The sequence below is a fragment of the Triticum aestivum genome, chromosome 6A (assembly GCF_018294505.1).
Source record: "Triticum aestivum cultivar Chinese Spring chromosome 6A, IWGSC CS RefSeq v2.1, whole genome shotgun sequence".
In the NCBI taxonomy this organism is placed as follows: Eukaryota; Viridiplantae; Streptophyta; class Magnoliopsida; order Poales; family Poaceae; genus Triticum; species Triticum aestivum.
Window position 1 is genome coordinate 618006238 of NC_057809.1, and position 21105 is coordinate 618027342.

Sequence of the window (21105 nt, forward strand, 5' to 3'; positions counted from 1 at the left end):
AAATGCAGGGCGAATATTTTAATGTAAATGATGATCATTTTCTCATGCACGATGACCATTTTTTAAGTCCATAATGTACGATCATTTTTGAAATGGGACAAACATTTTTTTAACGTGCCAACAGTTTCAATGATAAGAATATTTTCTAAATGTATGGATATTATTTTCCAAATTTCATGAAACTAAAAAAACTAGTGGAAACTAATTTAAAAAAACTAGTAATAATAACCTGGAAACATTTTTGAGGAAAAAAAAGCACAGAATCAAACTAATGGTGTACACAGTGTAGTGGGCCGGCGTATCTCCTCCCGTAGGCCATATACATCACCGCTCAAACTCCGCCGGCTCATCACCCCTCGAGCTCCGCCGCCGGTGGCCGGGATCCACGGCCGGCTGTGGCTGACCCGTCCGTACTCACCTGGCACCTCCGCTGGCAACGCGTGTGCTGTACCCACCGGTCGCGCGCCAGCTTCATCCTCCCTCGAGCCCCGCCGCCGGCCGCCCGCCCGCCAGCTTCCTCCTCCCTCGACCCCCGCCACCGGGCGCACCGCGGACTCCTGCCTCTGGAAGCTCGGCCACGTTGGCCTTGATCTTCGCCACCGAGCGCGCCCAAGTCGCATCGCCTACAGGTTGCATCGGCACCGTGCACGCCAAGTGTTTGTGGTAATTCCTCTTCGTCAGAAATGCAAAAATTTGTTTCGATGTCGCACCGTACGTTTGTCCTAGTGATTCGTATGCTTGTTTAGTTACCTGTCTGGCTGCTCACGCTCAACCTGCATTTGTTTGTTTGGTTGCAAATGCCGCCTAGTTTGTTTGTATGGATCCTCGTGTTCAAGCTGTGTTATATGTTTATCAGTTGCCATCTGATTTTTGGTTTGGTTGTCCTGAACCTGAACCATATCTTCCACTTAGTCATTTCTTCCACAAGATAGGTGTTAACGGAGTACTTGCCATAGGTAGTAAAGTGGTTGCGCACTGTTTTGTCCTACTGATTCTTGTGCTTGTTTGGCTGCATACCCATAGAGTTATTAGTATCGTCTTGCCCTATCTGCTATATCATGTTGCTGTATATAGGTAGCATTGCAGAGTAAGTGCCCATTATGATTCATATCTCTATCTACGGCCATGTTGCTGTATATTATGTTGGTTGCAGCTAAGTTATGCCCATTTATGTTATCCATGCTATATATTGAACTTATCTATCTATGTTAGCCATCACCCATGTATCTATCTATTTCATCACTACTCCAAAACCAAGTCGTGTTTGCTCATCAATTATTTCTTTGTTGGCATGTAAGTTCTCAGTGGCTGTTTGGTCTCCTAATTACTAGATTCTGCTTCAGGCCATGTTTCTCTGCTTGCTTTTTGAGTTATAGCAGAATGTTTCTTCAGAGCCCTGACTCTTTTCTTTTCTTGTAAGGAAGCAAACAAATGTTGTTTTCTTGACAAGATTGAGTGCTTGGACTTTGAATTTTCTGGACCAGCTTAATAGTTTTTGTAGGATTGTAGCTAAGAAAAAAAATTATAGCACCAGCCAGTTTATTTAAAGATGCATTATTGTTATATCTACTTGCTCTACTGAAATATCATTATCCAGGTCAAAATATTTAATGAGCTGTGAATATTGATATCTTTCCTGCAGATGCAGTAAAGATTCTTCATGAGCCTGTGATATCCAAAATCTCTTCACTTCCCTGGAGCAGTCAGAGGCCAAGCATTGACACTTTGGGGTTAGCCTTCTTTCTACTCTATCATGTTGCCCTAGATGCTATACCAGGACATATTCTCCTTCCTTCCTTCATTACAAAGCATTCTTCAGCTCATTGTACTTCCATTTTAATCGATCAAGTAAACAATAAATATTTGACGGGCAACTTACTACTCACTGATTAACTTGGGTTTTTGGCTGGCAATTTACTACGCACTGTTTAAAAAGTAGGGCTGTAGCGGACTACTTGCGGTATGCCTGCCCAAAGGCCTCTATGTCAGCTTTAATCAGGGCTATTACCCCCTCAACCGAGATAGCCTCATTTTTGAAGATGCATCTGTTTCTCTCTTTCCAGAGATTCCAGGCAATGTACATGACAGTCATGACCTGAGATATCGTTGTGCGATTCTTGGTGTATCTTGAGGTTTTGCAACACCAGTTGGAGATAGAGGTAGCAGTCGTAGCAGCATCCGCGTGCTAGGTAGCGAGAGCACACCAAACCTGCTTGGCAAAAGCGCAGAGCAGCGTCAAGTGAACTGCACTTTCACCAACCTGATCGCACATAGGACACAACACAGCGTGTGGCCACCCCCTGTCCCTTAATCTGTCTGCCGTCCAAAGCCTCTTTTGGAGATGCAGCCAAATGAAAAGCACACTTTTCCTTAGTTTTCACAGACCTAATCTTGTGCGGTCTAGGATCCTTCATCTTCCCCAGGAATTGGGTGTTGTAGGCAGAACCAGGAGAGTAGCAGTTATTAGCTGTGAGACCCAGGTGAGTGGTGAGAACAAACACTCTTATCCTCATGAAAGAGTTGTTAAATTGCGCCTCAGAATTTATTCTCGGATGGCCTCTCATCCATCTGTTATTCGTCATCCCATTCGGACTGAGAGGTTTTTGTGGGCAGATAGCTTGTATAGTATAGCTCTGGCTCAAGGTTTTTGTGCGCGCCAGTTATCAACCAATTGTAATTCCAGAAGGAAGCACAGGCACCGTCGTTGTTGTTGATAGTGGTGCAAGCAGCAAGGCAATTCAGAGTTTTTCTCTAAGCATCTCCAAGACATGTTGTGGCTGTAGCTGTATGCATAACCTGATTTTGAGTTTCTTGTTACTACAGTAGTTCCTTAAATCTTTGGAACTGAACATACGTCACAGATGCGCAGCTACTACTCTGATTAAGTACTTGCACATGAAGATTGTTAATAATAAATCTATTTCTGATCTGTGTTTGAAATAAGCCCCAACTCAATGGACCTGGCTTAGCCCTTACCTTCTCAAGATTGTGCTGTTCTTTTGAACCACCTATTTTGCATTATGTTCATAAGTACTCCCTTCATCCCAAAATAAGTGTCTTAAACTTAGTACAACTTTGTACTTAAGTTAGTACAAAGTTGAGACACCTATTTTGGGATGGAGGGAGTAGTTGCTTGTTATATGCATTGTAATTATTTTATCACAAGGTGACAAGCTTTGAACCTGACCACCAAGTGAAAATTTTCATTTTTATGTTACTGTAGGGATCATCTGACATTTCAAGTACTAATCGATCTCAGATTGAGCTTCTTTTTGCGATGGCGAGGAGATCTAGCAGGACGACAAAATTGCAGACTGTTCTCACCGACCTCCCTGATGCACTCATCGTCGAGATCCTGTCACGGCTGCCACTTAAGTCGCTGTGCTGCTGCAAGTGTGTCGACACGCACTGGTACTGCCTCATCTCCCATCCCGAACACCTCAAGAAGCTCCCACAGACCCTCTCCGGCTTCTTCTTTGACACTGAAGACATAGGGCGCTGTCCCAAAGTAGCTCGGCACTTTGCCAATATCGGTGAACCACCTCAGATTGATCCCAGTTTCCCCTTCTTGCCGCCTGAGTTTGAGCTTGTCAGGCTGGAAGACTGTTGTGATGGCCTTCTCCTGTGCTGCTCTTCTCAGCATCCATTCCGCCGTTTAGTTTGCAATCCTGCTACAGAGAGATGGGTCGTGTTACCCGCGTTGCCAGCTAACTCCAGTTGTGTAGCTCAGGAAGACACCTTTCATTTGGTTTTCGACCGTGATGTTTCCTCCCATTTCCATGTGTTTCAGATTGTGTTGAAAGATTGGCGGCGGGTGGCGGGCATAAATATATACTCCTCGGGAACTGGGTCATGGAACTTCATGGAAAGTGGGTGGGACTCTGATTCCACAATTTGTGGCAGATGTGTGTTTCATCGAGGGATGCTGCATTTTGTCAGCGCTCAGTCTACAGTAGTGTCGGTAGATGTGGAGGGGAAGAAATGGAGGGCAATTTCAGTGCCAGAAGGAGTGGAAAGGTCTGAGCTTGGTTTTCTTGCTCGGTCCCAAGGGCACTTGCATTACATGGTGCACACAGGGATTCGTCAAGAAGTTTCCATCTGGTGTCTTGAGAAGTATGATTCGGATGAATGGACGCTGAAGCACCGTGTGAGCAATAACAAGTTGCTGAACGCGAGAGGTAAAGTCTACTACTATGAATACTATATCATCTCGTGTCATCCAGATCGTAGTTTGATTTGCTACGCTAATCATCGAGACAAGACATTGATGGCGTATGACACTGATCGCGAGGAGGCTCGCGTTCTCTGCACTTTTGGGCGAGGCGATTTGATATCATGTTTTCCCTATGTTCCGCTGTTCAGCGATTCGAGTGTTCCCCTGAGTAGCTAGTTGCTCCTCGGTCTTGTAAACAAACGATTTGCAGCCGTGTAATGCTTCAAGTGCTAGCTGTGTAATGGGATGATTGAGAGACTCTCCATTGATGAGCTCTACTTGTTAACTCAGAACTTCTATGTACGCACTGCTACCTGCAGAATTATATACTATGTAGTTTTGTTTATCGTTGCATGCAGCTCGTATATGCACATGACAGAATTGCTTATCTTTGGTACTCCCTCCTTCCATCTATATAGGGCCTAATGCGTTTTTCGAGGCTAACTTTGACCAAATGTTAGAGCAATAATATATGACATGCAACTTACACAAAGCACATCATCAAATTCGTATGTGAAAGGAGCTTTCAATGATATAATTTTCACATTATGCATGTCATGTACTATTAATTTTTATCAATAGTCAAAGGCGGTCTTGAAAAACGCATTAGGCCCTATATAGATGGAAGGAGGGAGTATATATGAGTGGATCCTTTGGGTGCCAATAGTTGTTGGCTGAAAGGTAAATGAGTACTCTATTATATATTGTATATGTAGTTAAATGAGTAGAACTGAATAAGCACATGCGTGGAAACAAGCAGAAAGGGCATGCCAACTGAAACACTGAAAAATGGACATCCGTTGCAGACTGCTGTCCTCTTAACACCGAAAAATGGACATCCATTGCAGAGAGTAGCTAGCTAACGACAATCTTATACTATATAGCAATCTTATACTGAAGGAGAAAAACTGCAAGCATATATAACATCATGGAAGTCGTCGAGAAAACGAGAAGATCTCATGAATGGATTGTTTTAAGTTCAGGGTACTGCAACTGAGCTTCCTTGATGCCTAGTTTGCGGAAGAACTCGCTCAAGGAAATAACTAACCAAGAACTAAATGGCTTCATCCAGTTTGAACAATCTCTAACTGGAGGATGAAGCGTGCTGCAGCTACTTCGGGAGTAGCTGATTCTGATTCACGTACATATATCAACTGCGAGTACAGTGCATGTAGTTAAACTCAATCTGACAGTGAAACTTTTGTACAAATGCTCTGTCTCCTCGGGATATAAAATCAAAACCTGGCGCAGCACTGCATTACTTCATCATGTGTACAGAGTGATTACACCCTTCACCGAGTTCTTGATGATTGCTAGTTATTTCCAAGACCAACAGCATCATCATCATCATGGAGAGAGAGAGAGAGAGAGTGTCTGGATATGTCAGCCAGAACACAAAATTTTTCATCCTGTGCTGAAGCATCTGGGAAACATCAAGTTTCAACAGTGATATATAGGCATATAGCAAACATAAACGTAACTGTAAAACACTATAAGCATAACTTTATACAGATCGTTGAGAAAACGAGAAGAGCCCCTGTTTAAATTCATTAATTTCATAATGTTCTGTTTTTTCCGTTAAAAAGGGGAGAGAATTTTGTGGATCAATAACAGCTGAAGACCAACTGAACATACGCACAGAGCGCAAAAACACGTAGTTCACACATCACAGCGAAAGACTGTCTGAAACAAGGCAGAACGCTACAGCTTCTGCTGAAGACATACGGTGCAGCATATTGGTGTGTGCATGTAAAAGGAGCAGGAGCAGGAGCAGGAGCAGCAACCAACAACTCTGATGTACTTCCAAATTAATCAGGGTAAAATTGTCCTCCGGAGAGATCTGGCAATGCATTAACTGCCTACTCGTCCTTGTCAATCTTCCAGGACGGATTGTGGTGATTTCGATGCACAACACCTTGGCGATCTTCGAGGACATCTGGTGGCGGTTTCGATGCCCAAATCCATCGGCGTCATCTTCGTCCATTTTCAACATCACAAAGATATATCACTGAAGAAAGGAGGAAGGAAAATAACATTCCGGATGCTATTACACTTCGCATGTTAAATACTAGCTTTCTCGAACGGCAGTAGGGTAATAGCCGATTTCAAAACAGCAGCAGTGCTTGCATCTCAGTAACAATGAAGCAGCTGCAGAGCAGGGCAAGGCATAGTTGATCCCCTCCCACGAACCACTCATCATGAAAACAAGCAGAAACGGCAAGTCAACTGAAAAGTGTGTATCTGAAAACTCTGAAAGTTGTTTTCAGAGCCGGATGAGGAGCAGGAGCCTGCAACACTCTCATGCTTGGTGATGTTCCTGTTTTTTGGCTTGGTGACATAATGCTTATGCAGTGTCCAATGCAGCGGCACCTCTTTAGCCCATTCAACAAGAGAGTGTTGTGTTGGTGTCCATTATCAGCAAGGACCCAATCTGCTACTGAATTTGGTACAAGTGCCCATTCACAAGTTGACGAGTGATGGAGCCGCATTCACTGAATTCGGGATGGGTCCGAATTCTCTGAAAATTAAGTCGACGGCCCAGCGCCACGGCAGAGATGCAGAGGACCTGCCAGCTGCTTAATTAAGCTAGAACTTGTTCACACATGCTCGGCTCCATTGATGTTTGCGAGGGGCCCCTAGTTTTATTAGACGCAATCATCGCAGACTGCTACGGAAGCATCTGGACAGTAGCTAGCAACAGTCATCTGCTAATACAAATTAATTGGTGATCGGTGACATAAAAATTCAACAACAATATATATTGAACTGTATAAGACTGTCATCATATATAACAGAATCCAAATCATCGACAAAACAGGGAGAGCTCATCGAGTGTTTAGTTCAGAAACATATAACAGGGGCACTGAGCTTCCTTGAAATTTAGTTTCTTCAGAAATAACTCACCAAGAATAACAGGGGCGAAATCTCTGAAAGAGTAGACTAGGGTGGTTAAGATGTGCGCTGGCTGCTCTCTCCATGGCAGTCTTCACGGCTTCAACAATGCCATCATCACCCCAAACCGTAATGCATTTGACACTAGTGAGGCAAGGGAGGTTCTCAATTCCAAAGCCCAGAGAGTTAGCTTCAACTAAGCAAATATAATTAAACTCGAGTTTTTCCAGCTTTGGCATGGACCCTGTCCCAAACATCAGATCTACTGGTTTACAACATCCAGCATAAATAAAAATCTTCAAGAATCGGAACCCAACTTCACCAGTGATTCTGAGCTTTCCGTTTGACTCTGTTTTTCCCACCAGATACAGAACGAGCAGACTGGGTAAAGCCCCAAGGGTGCAGAGGTCGCCCTGCTTGAGCACCTCAACAGAAAGGCATAGCCGTTGGAGATTTCTGAGGGAGCCCATACATGTCGAAACCTGCCAGGAGGCCGGAAGATCACTGATAGTAAGGTCCTTGAGGGTAGGCAGGCACAAAGATTCCTCATGTAAGAGGTTGCCCCATCCATAAATAGTCAGGGAGCCGAGATTCTGGGTGCCTAGCTTACACAGGGAGGAGACAAGAGCTTTCTCGTGCTCCTCCCCAACCATATTTCTACCCTCAGTGTCAGGATCAACTTCAAAATCAAGGTGAATCCGCAGATTCCGCAAATTCATTAGTTGACCAAGGCCGCACAGGAAGTCTAATGGCTGAATGGAGGCATTGACATCTTTCAGCGTCTCTAGTGCTTGCATCTTTGCAATCCCATCAGGAAATTTAACAAGACCCTCAACAAGTAGATGCATCAATTTTCTGAGATTAACAACTGATGCAGGCAATTCCCTTACATGAGTGCGTCTTAGGTCAAGAATCTCTAAGCACCCTAAACGCCCGATTTGTTCCGGGAGCTTGCTTATTCTTGTACCTTGGAGGTTCAGGTACCTCAGCTGGAACAACCTCACTATATTTTCAAGATGATGATCTTCCCATTCGAAGCAACCCATCAAGTCAAGAACATGTAGATGTCTGAACTCCTCCAAAGAAGGGATTTCCAACAGACCCCTAACCATAGTAAGTGATCGGACATGGGAAAACACGAGATCTTCTATCAATACTGCTGAATTTCCTTTCTCGACACCTTGTACACAGAGTCGGCGAACAACTTTGCTTTGGTTCCTAATTGTCAGAGTGGGAACCCCAAGTATAGTAACAAAGTTCTCTTCTATAGACTTGGATATGACGAAATCAAGAATTGTGTCATGAACTCGACAACTCTTCACTTCGCGATAGATATCTGACTCCCCAGGTTGGATCAAACCCCTATTGAGTAGTTCATTGAAACACTTTTCTCCAAACTCGTATGCCGTGTATCTTCCTTCTCTATGAATGAATCCTTCAGCAACCCATCTTCTTATCAGGTCCTCCTTCTCAATAGTAGAATCTTCTAGATACATGCTCAGGTATAAGAGGCAAGTTTTTAAATAAGGAGGCAGATCAAAATAACTAAGTGACAATATCTTCATCATTCCTTCGACGCTAGGATTCCTTTCAAGTGCACGACCAATTGAATCTTTCACTTGATTCCATAGAACTTCTGTTTTTTCTGTGTTAGCCAACAAACCAGATATAGCAATGATCGCCAAAGGTAACCCATGGCATTTTTCCAATATCTGCTCAGAAATTTCTTGAAGGTATGAAGGGCAATCTTCATCAGACCTGAATAACCTTCTGTAAAATAACTGTCTTGAGTGCACCATATCAAGAGCCCTTATATTGTAAACACAACCATTGAATGACGAGCAACATGAATGAGCGACATTGTTTATACGAGTAGTCGTGATTATTCTACTGGTAGAACTTGTAGCAGGGAATGCACACTTAATAATATCCCAGGTATCCACATCCCATATATCGTCAACAACAACAAAGTACCTGTACATGGACAAATAAATATTAGCATAGCTGTAAAATAAAGTGTGATGCGTAGACAAACAAAGACTAAACGGAACGGGTTACATAATTAATTCGTTTTGCATGTCCATGTTAGTTTGGCGAATTACAGAGAGCAAGGGGGATAAGCAACTGTTAAACAAGAGGCATGACCACAAAAAAGATCATACTAGAACAATATGTTGAAAGACAAGAGATGAATCAAAAGATGAATAATCATACGTAGGCGTTGATCAAGTGGTCATGAGTAACAAAGCAAGAATCTGGGTGCGGACCCAAAGATCAGGTGATCTAAATTGAAAACCGAGTAAACTACACACACAATATCTCCAAAAAATGTACGTTTTCCCTCCTGGACTACTTATTTGGGCATGCTTTCCCATTATAACAGAGAGATTATAACAATTAGGCTCACCTAACCTAGTAAAATATAATATATTTTTATTTCGGATGACTACATGATCGGTGATGGATAACCGTGTAGGGCAACAATAGTGGATAAGGACTAGCGAATCTCAATGGAGCTGGTCTCAATAGAGCAGTGTGGCATTCGATTGGCGGGACGAGAAGGAAGAGGACAAAGAGTGAATCGAGGCACGGTGCATCTGGTCTCATGAGAAAAGAGACCCAGAGAAGGGAGAGATGGAGATGGAAAAAGGTCATGTGTATGGTAGCTTTCATGTGAAAACCAGGTTAACGTGTGGATGGCACACTTGCAAAACCAGCATCTATACCATCAAAATTACTAGCCAAAACAGGTCATGAGGTAAAGTGCACAAAAAAATTATAATTCATCAGGTGTTAAGGGAGCTCAAGGAGAATTCGAAAGAAAAGTGAGCCAAGGTGTTAGTACTGTGAGAAAATGGAGTGTTTGGGGCTCTACTCTTGACACAAACTTAGGTCAACTATTACTCATAATGGGAATAGCTATGTGCCTATGTCTTGAAGATCATAGAATATCAAAACAAAGGACATAAATCTTGAACATAGGCTCCTGGCATGGTTTTCTTTGTACTCTCTCCATCTATTTCTCTTCTTTTTAGAACAACACAGTATTTATTAATACAAACATTTGACAATTACTTTTTCTAACAACATATGGAGAAACTACGAAGATAGAATTATATGAAACTTTTTAACAAATTCCACTAGTATAGTCTTCCTAATGACATATCCAAGTTACTTTTTTATACATTCAAAGAACGCCAAGTAAGTAGAAATGGAAAGAAAGAAAAAGATAGATGTACCTTTTATCTAGTAGGAAGTCATTGATCTTGCTAATGAGTATTGGTACACTCCCTGCTTCCGTGTTAGAATAACCTTGACCGCTAACTTCACTAAGAATAGTCCTCAGAATATTCATCATGTCCGGGCTTCGCGACACGGATAAGAAGGCCCAGCACTCGAATTGCCCTTTGATCTCTTGATACACTTGGTTTGCAAGAGTTGTTTTGCCCATACCTCCAGATCCAACAATAGAGACTATCTTCGGTTGTTGTTGTTGTTGTTGCTCTGAAGCACGAACATCCTCTTCTGTTAACAGCTTGATTATCTCAGCCTTGGGCTTATCGATTCCAACGAGCTTCGATGCATGCTCAAATATAGCAAGAGCTCTAGGATCAACAGTCGCATTGACCGTCTTGGAGAAGGTCTCACGACCCTTGTACCTTGCATTCCTCTCACCCACCTCTTTGATTTGTTTCTTCAGATCCTGGATCTCCTTACCGATCCGACGGCGAGCCTTCATCTTCCCCAAGTTCCCTAGTGTGTTCTTGATTTTCTCAATGAAGCCATCTGGCTTTTCGTCTTTGTCACCGATGCTCTGCATGAAGTCATCGATGGCGTCCTCCATGTCATAGGACAGTTCCCGCACCTCATTCATCCAAACTTTATCCTGCAAATCGGGATCCTCCTCCTCCGACATCTTGAGGAGAAAAGCCTCCATGGCGGCAAGCTCATTAGTGAGAGACTTGATCTCCTTGCGAACTGTCTTGAACCGCTTGTACTCATTGCCGAGCAGAACGGTCAGCTTCCCTATGACCGGTTTGAGGACTCCCGTGGCCACGCTGACGAGTGCAGCCTCCATGGCCATGCTATCTCAGAGCTTGGCCAGTCAACAGTTCGTGGAGCTCAGTTGCTGAATGCACTGACAGTAAACAGCCAGCTACAAATCGACAAGCTGAAAAAGAGGAGAGCATGGTTAGTAGACTGAGCATCCAATGGAACCTGAATTTTTAGTTGTGTCCAAGACGCAGGGAGAAGGGCTCATACCTGATTTGTCGTGCAGACCAGCGCCGCAGTTCGCTCGATTCGCAGTGCAAGTGGACAGTGGATTTGATTTATTCTCCGTGTTGTCGATCTGAACCCTGAAAGAAGATAGATTAACAGAGCTGCACCAAAAATGGCCATGCTATCTGAGCTCGGCCAGTCAAAATTGTGCGTGGTTGCAGAATGCACTGACAGTAAACAGCTAACTACAGATTGACAACCTGAAAAGGAGGAGGGATTATAACACTCAACAGCTAGTTACAAATCTCTCATGTGGAAGCTGAGTTTTTATTGGTTCATACCTGAATCTCAGAGCCACCTCGCTTGGTACACAGTGTCGGCCAAGCGCACTGACGGTGAACAGTGATTTACTTCCTCTTCTCCGCGTCGTCGATCTGAAGTTCTGAACCCTGAAAGAAGATAGATTCACGGCGGTGAGCCCGACCATTGCTGCACCAAACGAGCCACAGAGTGTGCCGGCGCTGTCCAATGCGCGGAGCCGACGGCGGCATCGGAGGAGATCGAAGCAGGGAACGACGGGACGTGGCCGTACCTCAAAAGATGGATCCGGCCGCGGCTGTGGCGGTGGTGAAGTAACCCCGGCGCCTCGGCAGGTGAGGCGAAGGGGGGTGGGAGCTCTGGCGCCGGCGACGCGTGCGCCGCGAGGCGGGCGGTGAACAGTGGACTAATTATTTGGTCGGCGTCGTGGATCTGGACCTGAAAGAGGATGGATCGACCGAGGTGAGCGCAATGGCCGCTGCAACGAACGAGCTACGGGTCGACCCCGTGCCGGCGGCTTCATACAAGGAGATGGAAGCAGGGCAAGGGGTGGTTGTACATGGACCTAGGTCGCACACGATGGATCTGCGGCACCGCAGTGGCGGATTAAGGAGACCCTGGCGGCTTGGTGGCGAGGAGAGGCTCAGACGCCGGCGATGCTTCGCTTGGACGGGAGAGACGAGGGCGAGGCGCAGGAGAGGAGAGTGGCAGCCAGAAGTGGGAGTGAGAAGCGAGAAGGGGATGGATGGATCTTCTGGTCAGTCAGTCGCCGCAACGCGTAAACAACGACCGACCAGGGATGGATGGATGGATGGATCTGGTCGTCGCCAAGTCGCCCCCCTCTCTCAGGCGCACAAAAAAAAAACAGATTGTTTAAATTTTTTTGGACACCATCATTTTTTGCATCTAGTAATGTAGAGTACCAATTATTGACAAGAAAACATAAATTGCTACCGCTAATCAAATCCACCTGAAGCAAGAAGTTTCTAGTTTTATGGAGCCAGATGCGGATCAGTTCTTTAGATTGTTGCTCGGTATAATTAAAAACTTGGTACTCACCGCTCCAGCCTTGGCCGATCGGTTGTGCGGGTGCGCCCTCATCAAACTTGCACCTACGCGAACCGAATATGTGTGTGTAAGTGTGTGCGCATGTTGCGTATGTGCTGCAACAATCGATAGAGGATGCCCTTGTGGCCTCCTCAGCATCAGCCATAAATCTACTGGGGACCATGCCACCCTAGCTCCGCCCCTGTGATTCCTATTTGGCGCGTGGGTCACTGGATAGCAACCCAATACCCTCCCCATGGGCCACGTCATAATTATGTGCAGGCCCATACGGGCTTTTCCCCACGGTTCCGAGGTTCGAAAACCTTCCCTAAACCGATTTTTTATTTTGCTTTTCTGCGTATTTTTTTCCTTTCATCTATTTTTTGATTTCTTCTATTCTTATCCTTCATTTATTTTCTTTTTCTTTTTAATTGATGCACAGTTTTTGTGAACCTTTTCAAACCCGCAAACGATTTTTGCAATTCATGATCCATTTTTGAATTCATGAAAAGAAATACAAGTTTGTCAAATATTTTTGAACGCAGACATGTTTTTAATTCACAAACAACTTCTGAACTTTGCACAGCTTTTAATTAATGAATTGTTTTTGCATTAATTAACATTTATTCCAATCCGAGAATAAATTTTTATATACGTGAACATTTTTTGCAAGCTCGCAAACATTTTTTCTATTTTTGGGCATCATCATTTTTTGCATCTAATTTACAGAACCAATTATTGACAAGAAAACAAAAATTGCTACCGCTAATCAAATCCACCTGAAGCAAGAAGTTTCTAGTTTTATGGAGCCAGATGCGGATCAGTTCTTCAGTATTGTTGCTCGGTATAATTCAACACTTGGTACTCATCGCTCCAGCCTTCGCCGATCGGTTGTGCGGGTGCCCTCACCAAACTTGCGCATACGCGAAGCGACTGTGTCTGTGTCTCTCTTTTTGTGTGTGTGTGTGTGTGTGTGTGTGTGCGTGCGTGCGTGCGTGCGTGCGTGTGTGCGTGTGTGTGTGTGTGTGTGTGTGTGTGTGCTTGCATGTTGCGTCAGCGCTGAAACAATGGATAGAGGATGCCCTTGTGAGAGAGACTAGTGTACAAAAATAGAAAAATCAAGAAGATCCATCGGATTTTGAATGGATGTCTCAGATCCAACTTGAGAAACATGGTGGAGGGATCTTTCTATGCATAACTGTTAGTCCAGGGGTTTTTCACAAAATGCACAGAAAGCTCCACCAACTCCCATGCATTGAATCTGGGACATCCATTTAATATCCGACGGATGTCACTGATTTTTTTCTATTTTTGCACACTAGGTGATGCTTCTACACTAGTCTCTCCCTGCCCTTGTGGCCTCCTCAGCATCAGCCATAAATTTACTGGGAACCATACCACCCTAGCTCCGCCCCAGCGATTCCTATTCGGCGCATGGGTCGCTAGATAGCAACCCAATACCCTCCCCATAGGCCACATCATAAGTATGTGTAGGCCCATACGAGCTTTTCCACCACAGTTCGTTCCGAGGTTCTAAAGCCTTCCCTAAACCGATTTTTTATTTTGCTTTTTTGCGTGATTTTTTCCTTTTCATCTAATTTTTGATTTCCTCTTTTCTTTTCCTTCATTTATTTTCCTTTTTTCTTTGTAATTGATGCACAATTTTTGTGAACCTTTTCAAACCCGCAAACAGTTTTTGCAATTCATGATCCATTTTTGAATTCACCAAAAGAAATCCAAGTTTGTGAAATATTTTTGAATGCAGTCATTTTTTTTAATTCGCTAACAACTTCTGAACTTTGCACATATTTTAATTCAAGAATTTTTTTGCATTAATTAACATTTATTCCAATCCGAGAATAAATTTTGATATACGTGAACATTTTTTGCAAACTCGTAGAAATTTTTCTATTTTTGGGCATCATCATTTTTCACATCTAACTTACAGAACCAATTGACAAGAAAACAAAAATTGCTACCGCTAATCAAATCCACCTGAAGCAAGAAGTTTCTAGTTTTATGGAGCCAGATGCGGATCAGTTCTTCAGTATTGTTGCTCGGTATAATTCAACACTTGGTACTCACCACTCCAACCTTCGCCGATTGGTTGTGCGGGTGCCCTCACCAAACTTGCACCTACGCGAAGCGACTATGTCTCTCTCTCTCTCTCTCTCTGTGTGTGTGTGTGTGCGCATGTGTGCGTGCGTGCGTGCATGTGTGTGTGCTTGCATGTTGCGTCAGCGCTGAAACAATCGATAGAGGATGCCCTTGTGGGAGAGACTAGTGTACACAAATAGAAAAATCAAGAACATCCATCGGATTTTGAATGGATGTCTCAGATCCAACTTGAGAAACATGGTGGAGGGATCTTTCTATGCATAACTGTTAGTCCAGGGGTTTTTCACAAAATGCACAGAAAGCTCCACCAACTCCCATGCATTGAATCTGGGACATCCATTTAATATCCGATGGATGTCACTGATTTTTTCTATTTTTGCACACTAGGTGATGCTCTACACTAGTCTCTCCCTGCCCTTGTGGCCTCCTCGGCATCAGCCATAAAATTACTGGGAACCATACCACCCTAGCTCCGCCCCAGCGATTCCTATTCGGCGCATGGGTCGCTACATAGCAACCCAATACCCTCCCCATGGGCCACATCATATGTGTAGGCCCATATGAGCTTTTCCACCACAGTTCGTTCCGAGGTTCTAAAGTCTTCCCTAAACCGATTTTTTATTTTGCTTTTTTGCGTGATTTTTTTCCTTTTCATCTATTTTTTGATTTCTTCTTTTCTTTTCCTTCATTTATTTTCCTTTTTTCTTTTTAATTGCATGCACAAATTTTGTGAACCTTTTCAAACCCGCAAACATTTTTTTGCAATTCATGATCCAGTTTTGAATTCACCAAAAGAAACCCAAGTTTGTGAAATATTTTTGGACGCAGACATTTTTTTTAATTCACAAACAACTTCTGAACTTTGCATAGTTTTTAATTCATGAATTGTTTTTGTATCAATTAACATTTATTCCAATCCTAGAACAAATTTTTAAATACGTGAACATTTTTTGGAAACTCGCGAACATTGTTTTGAAAGTCGTGAACATTTTTTAAACACACGAACATTTTTTTAAATTCATGTATTTTTGTAATCGTAAACATTTTTTGAATTCATGGACATTTCTTCCACGAGTATTTTTTTGGAGCTACGAACATATTTTGAATAGGCAAACATTTTATGATTTTCTGAACAGTTTTTCAGAAAAGAGGAACATTTTAAGAATTCATGGACATTTTTTCTATTTCGCAAACAATTGTTGAATACATGATATTTTTTTTCAAAATACACAATTTTTTGTGAAAATTGGAACTTTTTTAAATCCTTGATTTTTTTAAGGAATAAAAACTGAAAAGAAGAAAACAAAATGCATAAAGCAAAAAAAATGAATGATAAAAACGGGTGCGTCTCGCAAAGCACATAGGTCAGCCTAGAAGCGCACTCCCGGGAGGAGCCGTTGCGCACTTGCGTGTCACCCAGCGCGTTGTCGTTGTGCGTGAAATAGGAGCTCCCCTCCACCCCTGCATGTGGCTTCCTGGCTTTAGTTGTGGCTTTGTGGTTTCATGTTGTTGTCCAACATGTGTTCTAATGGATTTTGTAGCGGTTCGAGTTTCATTCGAGCTATAGGCATATGTAGTATGTGGTAATAATAATTGATAGCTACATGTCTCTCAGTGTTTCCACGACACCACGCTGGGAATCATCTAGCTTTTTCTTTTGCGGTAAGGGAACCATCAAGCTTCATATAGATTTTATACATATTTATCATATACACCTCTTTTGCATCGAAAGCATGGTACAGTTTTATCTTATACTCCCTCCGTTCTTAAATATAAGTCTTTGTAGAGATTTTACTATGGACCACATACGGATGTATGTAGATGCATTTTAGAGTGTAGATCCACTTATTTTGCTTCGTATGTAGTCCATAGTGGAATCTTTACAAAGACTTATATTTAGGAACAGAGGGAGTAATATGGAAAGACGTTCAGTATACCGTTCGTCGAGTTTTGACTTATGTACACCATCCATGCAAAAGTGGTATATGAGCAGCATTTCAATTTCACCAACTAGCGGTTAATTTTAAACTACATGTTTCTATACACAAAGTGGTTTCTATCAGTAACATATGTGATATCCTTGAAAATATTATCCAGACATATATCTTTGTATTTACTAATAAGGGTATGTGGGATAGATTTTCGGATTTTAAGTTCTCGTCTTAATTAACTAATTCGTAGAGAATTTATCGTATGATTAACGTGCATTGGACTCTTGATGCACCTTTTTCGTGACTCGGCCGACTCATTTGGCAGCCGGAAATATACCGACTCGAACAAAGCGAATGGAGAACTTTTCTTCCTGGTTTACTAGTAGTTTTTCTACTGGGTATCAGTCAGTTTTTCCATTTGGTTTTCTAAAAAAACACTAAAACATTAGTTAGTTTAAGAAAAACAACATTCTAAAAAATGTGAATTTATCTGAAATTTAAGATGTCCTTTTCTAAATAATGTATTTATTTAGAAATTTGTGATTTTCTTAAAATCTGGTTTCTTAAAAAAAAAGAGATACTTAGAAAATTTATGTTTTTTTATGAAAACACATTAACAATTTTCAAGAAACATGGACATTTTTCTTAAATGTTAAAAAAAAGTGGAAATAAGAAAGGAAAACAAATAATAATAATAAGAAAAACTGGAAATAAAAACCAAAAAGGAAACCGCTAAAACCAGACAGTCTTCTAGAAGCTTCTTAAAATAGGAAAAACCAACCCATAAACCTTCTAAAATGGTGAACCAGCAAAACCCGAGAGTTCCGTGATGTCAGAAGAACACGTTCAGTTTCTTGCCAAAGAACCTGTTCAGAAAAATAACAGAAGGATGACTGAAGGTGGAGAATGAAATGGTATAAGCAAAAATCAAGATTAAGATAGATTTGAAGTAGCGGGTTACAGGGACGTACCTGCAGGCACATACGATTCATCGCTCGTACACAAAACAAGTCAGGCAGCAGGCCAGTCTGGAACTTGGAGAGTGGAGACACATTCATGATTCATCGTAGAGAACATTATTGAGTTGTACTTTGTGTTTCATGTATTACGTGTTGTGGCCCATCTTCTAGTTATGTATAATTGAGGTTAAGGCCTACCTATACTTATATATACTTGCATTAGCATCCCATCAATACAACGATTATTGTATTGCAAAACATCTCTATACATGGTATCCGTTTTTAGGTTTTAATCCTCGTCTTCCGATGCCGCCGTTGTCGCACGCTCCTCCCACACCGCCGCCGGCGCCACCGCACGACTCCTCCGCACCGCCGCCGCTACACAGCCGCGCCGTCCGCGCGTCTCCCGCGCCGGCCACTGCTCCTCTCTCTCCCGCCGGTCGCCGCTTCTACAGCCGCACGCCCGCACCTAACCTCCAGCCGCGCCGACCACCGCCCCGCTGCCGCCGTCGGACCCGCGATGACGTCCACTAGCCCGTCCACCGCCGCCTCTGTCGTCCCGCCACCGGCGCCCTCCGGCGCGGCCCCGCCGCCGTACGGCGCGGCCGGCGTCACCCTCATGCAGCCGGCCTCGCCAATGGCTGGCGGCCATGCTCCGCCCGCCCCGTCGATGGCTTCTCCAGGCTGGTATTACCCGTTGCCGCCACCCGCACCTCCCCAGCAGTAGTCGGCCCAGGGTGCCAGGGGGGCCCGCACTACCCGCAGGCTCTCCCCGCAGGCCACCAGGCGTTCATCGGCGCGCCTTACCAGCCGAATGGCGCCGGCTACGGTGCCCTCCTTGCGCCGCCGCCTGTCAGCGGTTATGGTCCACCGGTCCCGGCGCCGCCCTACGGGGGCCCCCGCCGCCGCCTTCCCTCGGTGGTTATGGCCCGCCCGCTCCGGCGCCGCCCTACGAGGGCCTCCTGCCGCCGCTGGTACCTGTGTCATGGGACCCCACTCTCCTCGCCTCCCAGCACTCCGCGTTGTCGCCGAGTAGCTCTGTCGGTGGAGGCGACTGGTACATGGACTCAGGTTCCACTGCGCACATGACAGCTCATCCCGGTAACCTAACCTCCTCCACTCCTGTTCGCACACCCACTCGTATCACCGTCGGCAACGGCTCCTCCTTACCTATCACTCATATCGGTAGCACTAGTTTTCCCTCCACTTCCACACCCATTACTATGTCTAATGTTCTTGTTTCACCTGAATTGGTCACCAACCTAGTTTTCGTTCGTCGGCTTACTAGTGAGAACCCACTTACTGTTGAATTTGACGGTGTTGGCTTTTCTGTGAAAGACGCCCTTACCCGGATGATCCTTCACCGATGTGATAGTCCCAATCAGCTCTACCCCGTGCACGCCGGCGCCTCCACCTCCACACCAGTCGCCCTTGCCGCCGGCGTTGACCTCTGGCATGCTCGCTTGGGCCACCCCAACCCCACTATGTTACGTCAAATTCTTAGCAGTTTCTCTTTCTCATGTAACAAGCTCGACAAGCACTCTTGTGAGGCATGTCGCTTAGGCAAGCACGTTCGCCTTCCCTTTAGTGCGTCTACTTCAGTTTCCACTTTTCTGTTTCAATTGCTTCATAGTGATGTTTGGACGTCCCCCGTTGCGGGTAACAGGGCTATCTATATACTTGCTGATCTTAGATGATTATTCTCATTATGTGTGGACTTTTCCTCTTCGTCGTAAATCCGATGCTTTAGCCACACTCACCGCCTTTTATTCCTATGTCACCACCCAGTTCGCTCGCCCCATACTCGCACTCCAAACTGATAATGGAAAAGAGTTTGACAACGTCGCTCTTCGCACACTTCTCGCCTCTCACGGCACCACCTTCCGCCTGACTTGCCCCTACACTTCCCAGCAGAACGGCCGCGCCGAGCGCATTCTCCGCACTCTTAATGACTGCGTTCGCACATTACTCTTTCACTCTAACGTGCCTGCTCGGTTTTGGCCTGATACCCTCGCTACCACCACTCTCTTAGTTAACATTCGTCCGTGTCGCCCTCGGTGGAACTACGCCCCTCATCACCTTCTCTTCGGCACACCACCGTACTATGATGGTCTCCGCATCTTCGGGTGTCTCTGTTATCCTAGCACCGCGTCCACCACGCCACACAAGCTCGCACCATGATCCGTCCCATGCGTCTTCCTTGGCTACCCTCCTAACACCAAAGGTTACCGGTGCTACGATTCTGTCACTTATCGTGTATACACCTCGAGGCACGTGTACTTTGTCGAGACGGTGTTCCCTTTTTTCAGGTTCCTCCGGCTTCGGCCCCTTCGGCGTCGGCCCCCGCGCCCCCTTTGTGGAGCGATGCACGGCGGCACCCCCGGCACGGCGCCTTATGCCGCCACCACCCGGCTTCGTGACTCCCTCCCCCGAGGTCGAGTCCAAGCAGGCCCCCTAGTCCCCATCTCCCTCATACGAGGTTGAGCCCGGTACCCCGCCTGCCACCCCTGCGACGGGCTCGACGTCAACCTCGCCCGTCGCCTCTTCCGCCGCCGGATCGGCCGGCGCTGCCCCCGTCGCCACGGCACCCGCCGGCTCTGCTGCCCCGTCCCTCGGTATGACTACCCGTGCCCGAGCATGAGTGCTTCGGCCCAGCATGCGCTACTCCGCCGACTAGTATGTGTGCGCTGCCTCGACGTCGACGCCATCACCCGTCCCCACCTCCGCTCGCGCTGCCCTTTGGGATCCCCACTGGCTAGCTGCGATGCAGGAGGAGTTCGACGCCCTACAGCGCAACCACACGTGGCAGCTTGTTCCACGATCCGTCCCATGCATCTTCCTTGGCTACCCTCCTAACACCAATGGTTACCGGGTCGCGGTTGGCCTCCCCTGCCATGGCTCGTGTGCCAGGGGGAGGGGGCGGCGCGGCAGCGGGTGGATGCGTGCGCCGCTGCCCGACCGGGCCCTTGTGGCTGGTCGGCATCGTACGACGTGGGAGACTCCTCCGGTGGCCATCCATGGACGTGGCGGCGAGGGCTCTGCTTCCTCTGCTCCAGCGACAGGCCACTGTCGTGGTCTCGCGCAGGACTGGGCCAATGGCAGGATGGGGTGAAACTTGTGGTTTCGAGGTGGGGAGCTGGTTGGAGGGACGGGAGCTCCGCCGCCGAGCTGCCCGTCGCCGGGCCAAGGTGGTTGCTGGTCGTGGTCGTGGGCCACTCCTCCCCCTCCCCCTTCCCCATCCTCATGTGTTATCGATTCCGGCGTTGCTCGAGGCGGGGGTGGTTGGCCGGCGGTCTAGGAGGTGGTTGGGGTGTGGATTTGTTCAAAGTCTCGGCCTTTGGTGGTCATCGGGGGCGGTCTGGAGGCAGGGCGGCGGCTCTGGCGGCTGGAGGCGCGTTGGTCGTGG

At 45.6% G+C, this 21105-nt stretch overlaps 2 protein-coding genes across 6 annotated transcripts; one reads left to right on the forward strand and one right to left on the reverse strand.

The window, feature by feature from the left end:
- Window positions 1-285: 285 nt before the first annotated feature.
- LOC123129158 (putative F-box/kelch-repeat protein At3g17540) lies at window positions 286-4571 on the forward strand. Of its 2 annotated transcripts, none has more exons than XM_044549380.1 (3): window positions 286-663; window positions 1643-1730; window positions 3224-4571. In XM_044549380.1, the coding sequence occupies exon 3, from the start codon at window positions 3278-3280 to the stop codon at window positions 4388-4390; it is 1113 nt and encodes a 370-aa protein (XP_044405315.1). In that variant the 5' UTR covers window positions 286-663; window positions 1643-1730; window positions 3224-3277; the 3' UTR covers window positions 4391-4571. The 2 variants fall into 2 exon arrangements, with proteins under 2 accessions (XP_044405315.1, XP_044405317.1); XM_044549382.1 differs by having other exon boundaries at window positions 3260-4571.
- Window positions 4572-5764: 1193 nt separating this feature from the next.
- LOC123129159 (disease resistance protein RGA5) lies at window positions 5765-12403 on the reverse strand. Of its 4 annotated transcripts, none has more exons than XM_044549386.1 (7): window positions 12210-12403; window positions 11919-12082; window positions 11668-11775; window positions 11369-11463; window positions 10345-11276; window positions 7118-9079; window positions 5765-6918 (listed from the first exon to the last, which is right to left on the reverse strand). In XM_044549386.1, coding segments are annotated over exons 5-7 (2808 nt in total). In that variant the 5' UTR covers window positions 11190-11276; window positions 11369-11463; window positions 11668-11775; window positions 11919-12082; window positions 12210-12403; the 3' UTR covers window positions 5765-6917. The 4 variants fall into 4 exon arrangements, with proteins under 4 accessions (XP_044405321.1, XP_044405319.1, XP_044405318.1 ...); XM_044549384.1 differs by having other exon boundaries at window positions 5767-6221; window positions 11369-11456; XM_044549383.1 differs by having other exon boundaries at window positions 5767-6221.
- Between the last annotated feature and the right edge of the window lie 8702 nt (window positions 12404-21105).

Excerpts from the sequence above, each read along its gene's own strand:
- LOC123129159 (XM_044549384.1), bottom strand. The coding sequence starts at position 11,189 with ATGGCCATGGAGGCTGCACTCGTCAGCGTGGCCACGGGAGTCCTCAAA. Across the intron at positions 9,080-10,344 it reads GACTTCCTACTAGATAAAAG|GTACTTTGTTGTTGTTGACG; the intron begins GTACATCTATCT and ends GTCCATGTACAG.
- LOC123129158 (XM_044549380.1), top strand. The coding sequence starts at position 3,278 with ATGGCGAGGAGATCTAGCAGGACGACAAAATTGCAGACTGTTCTCACC.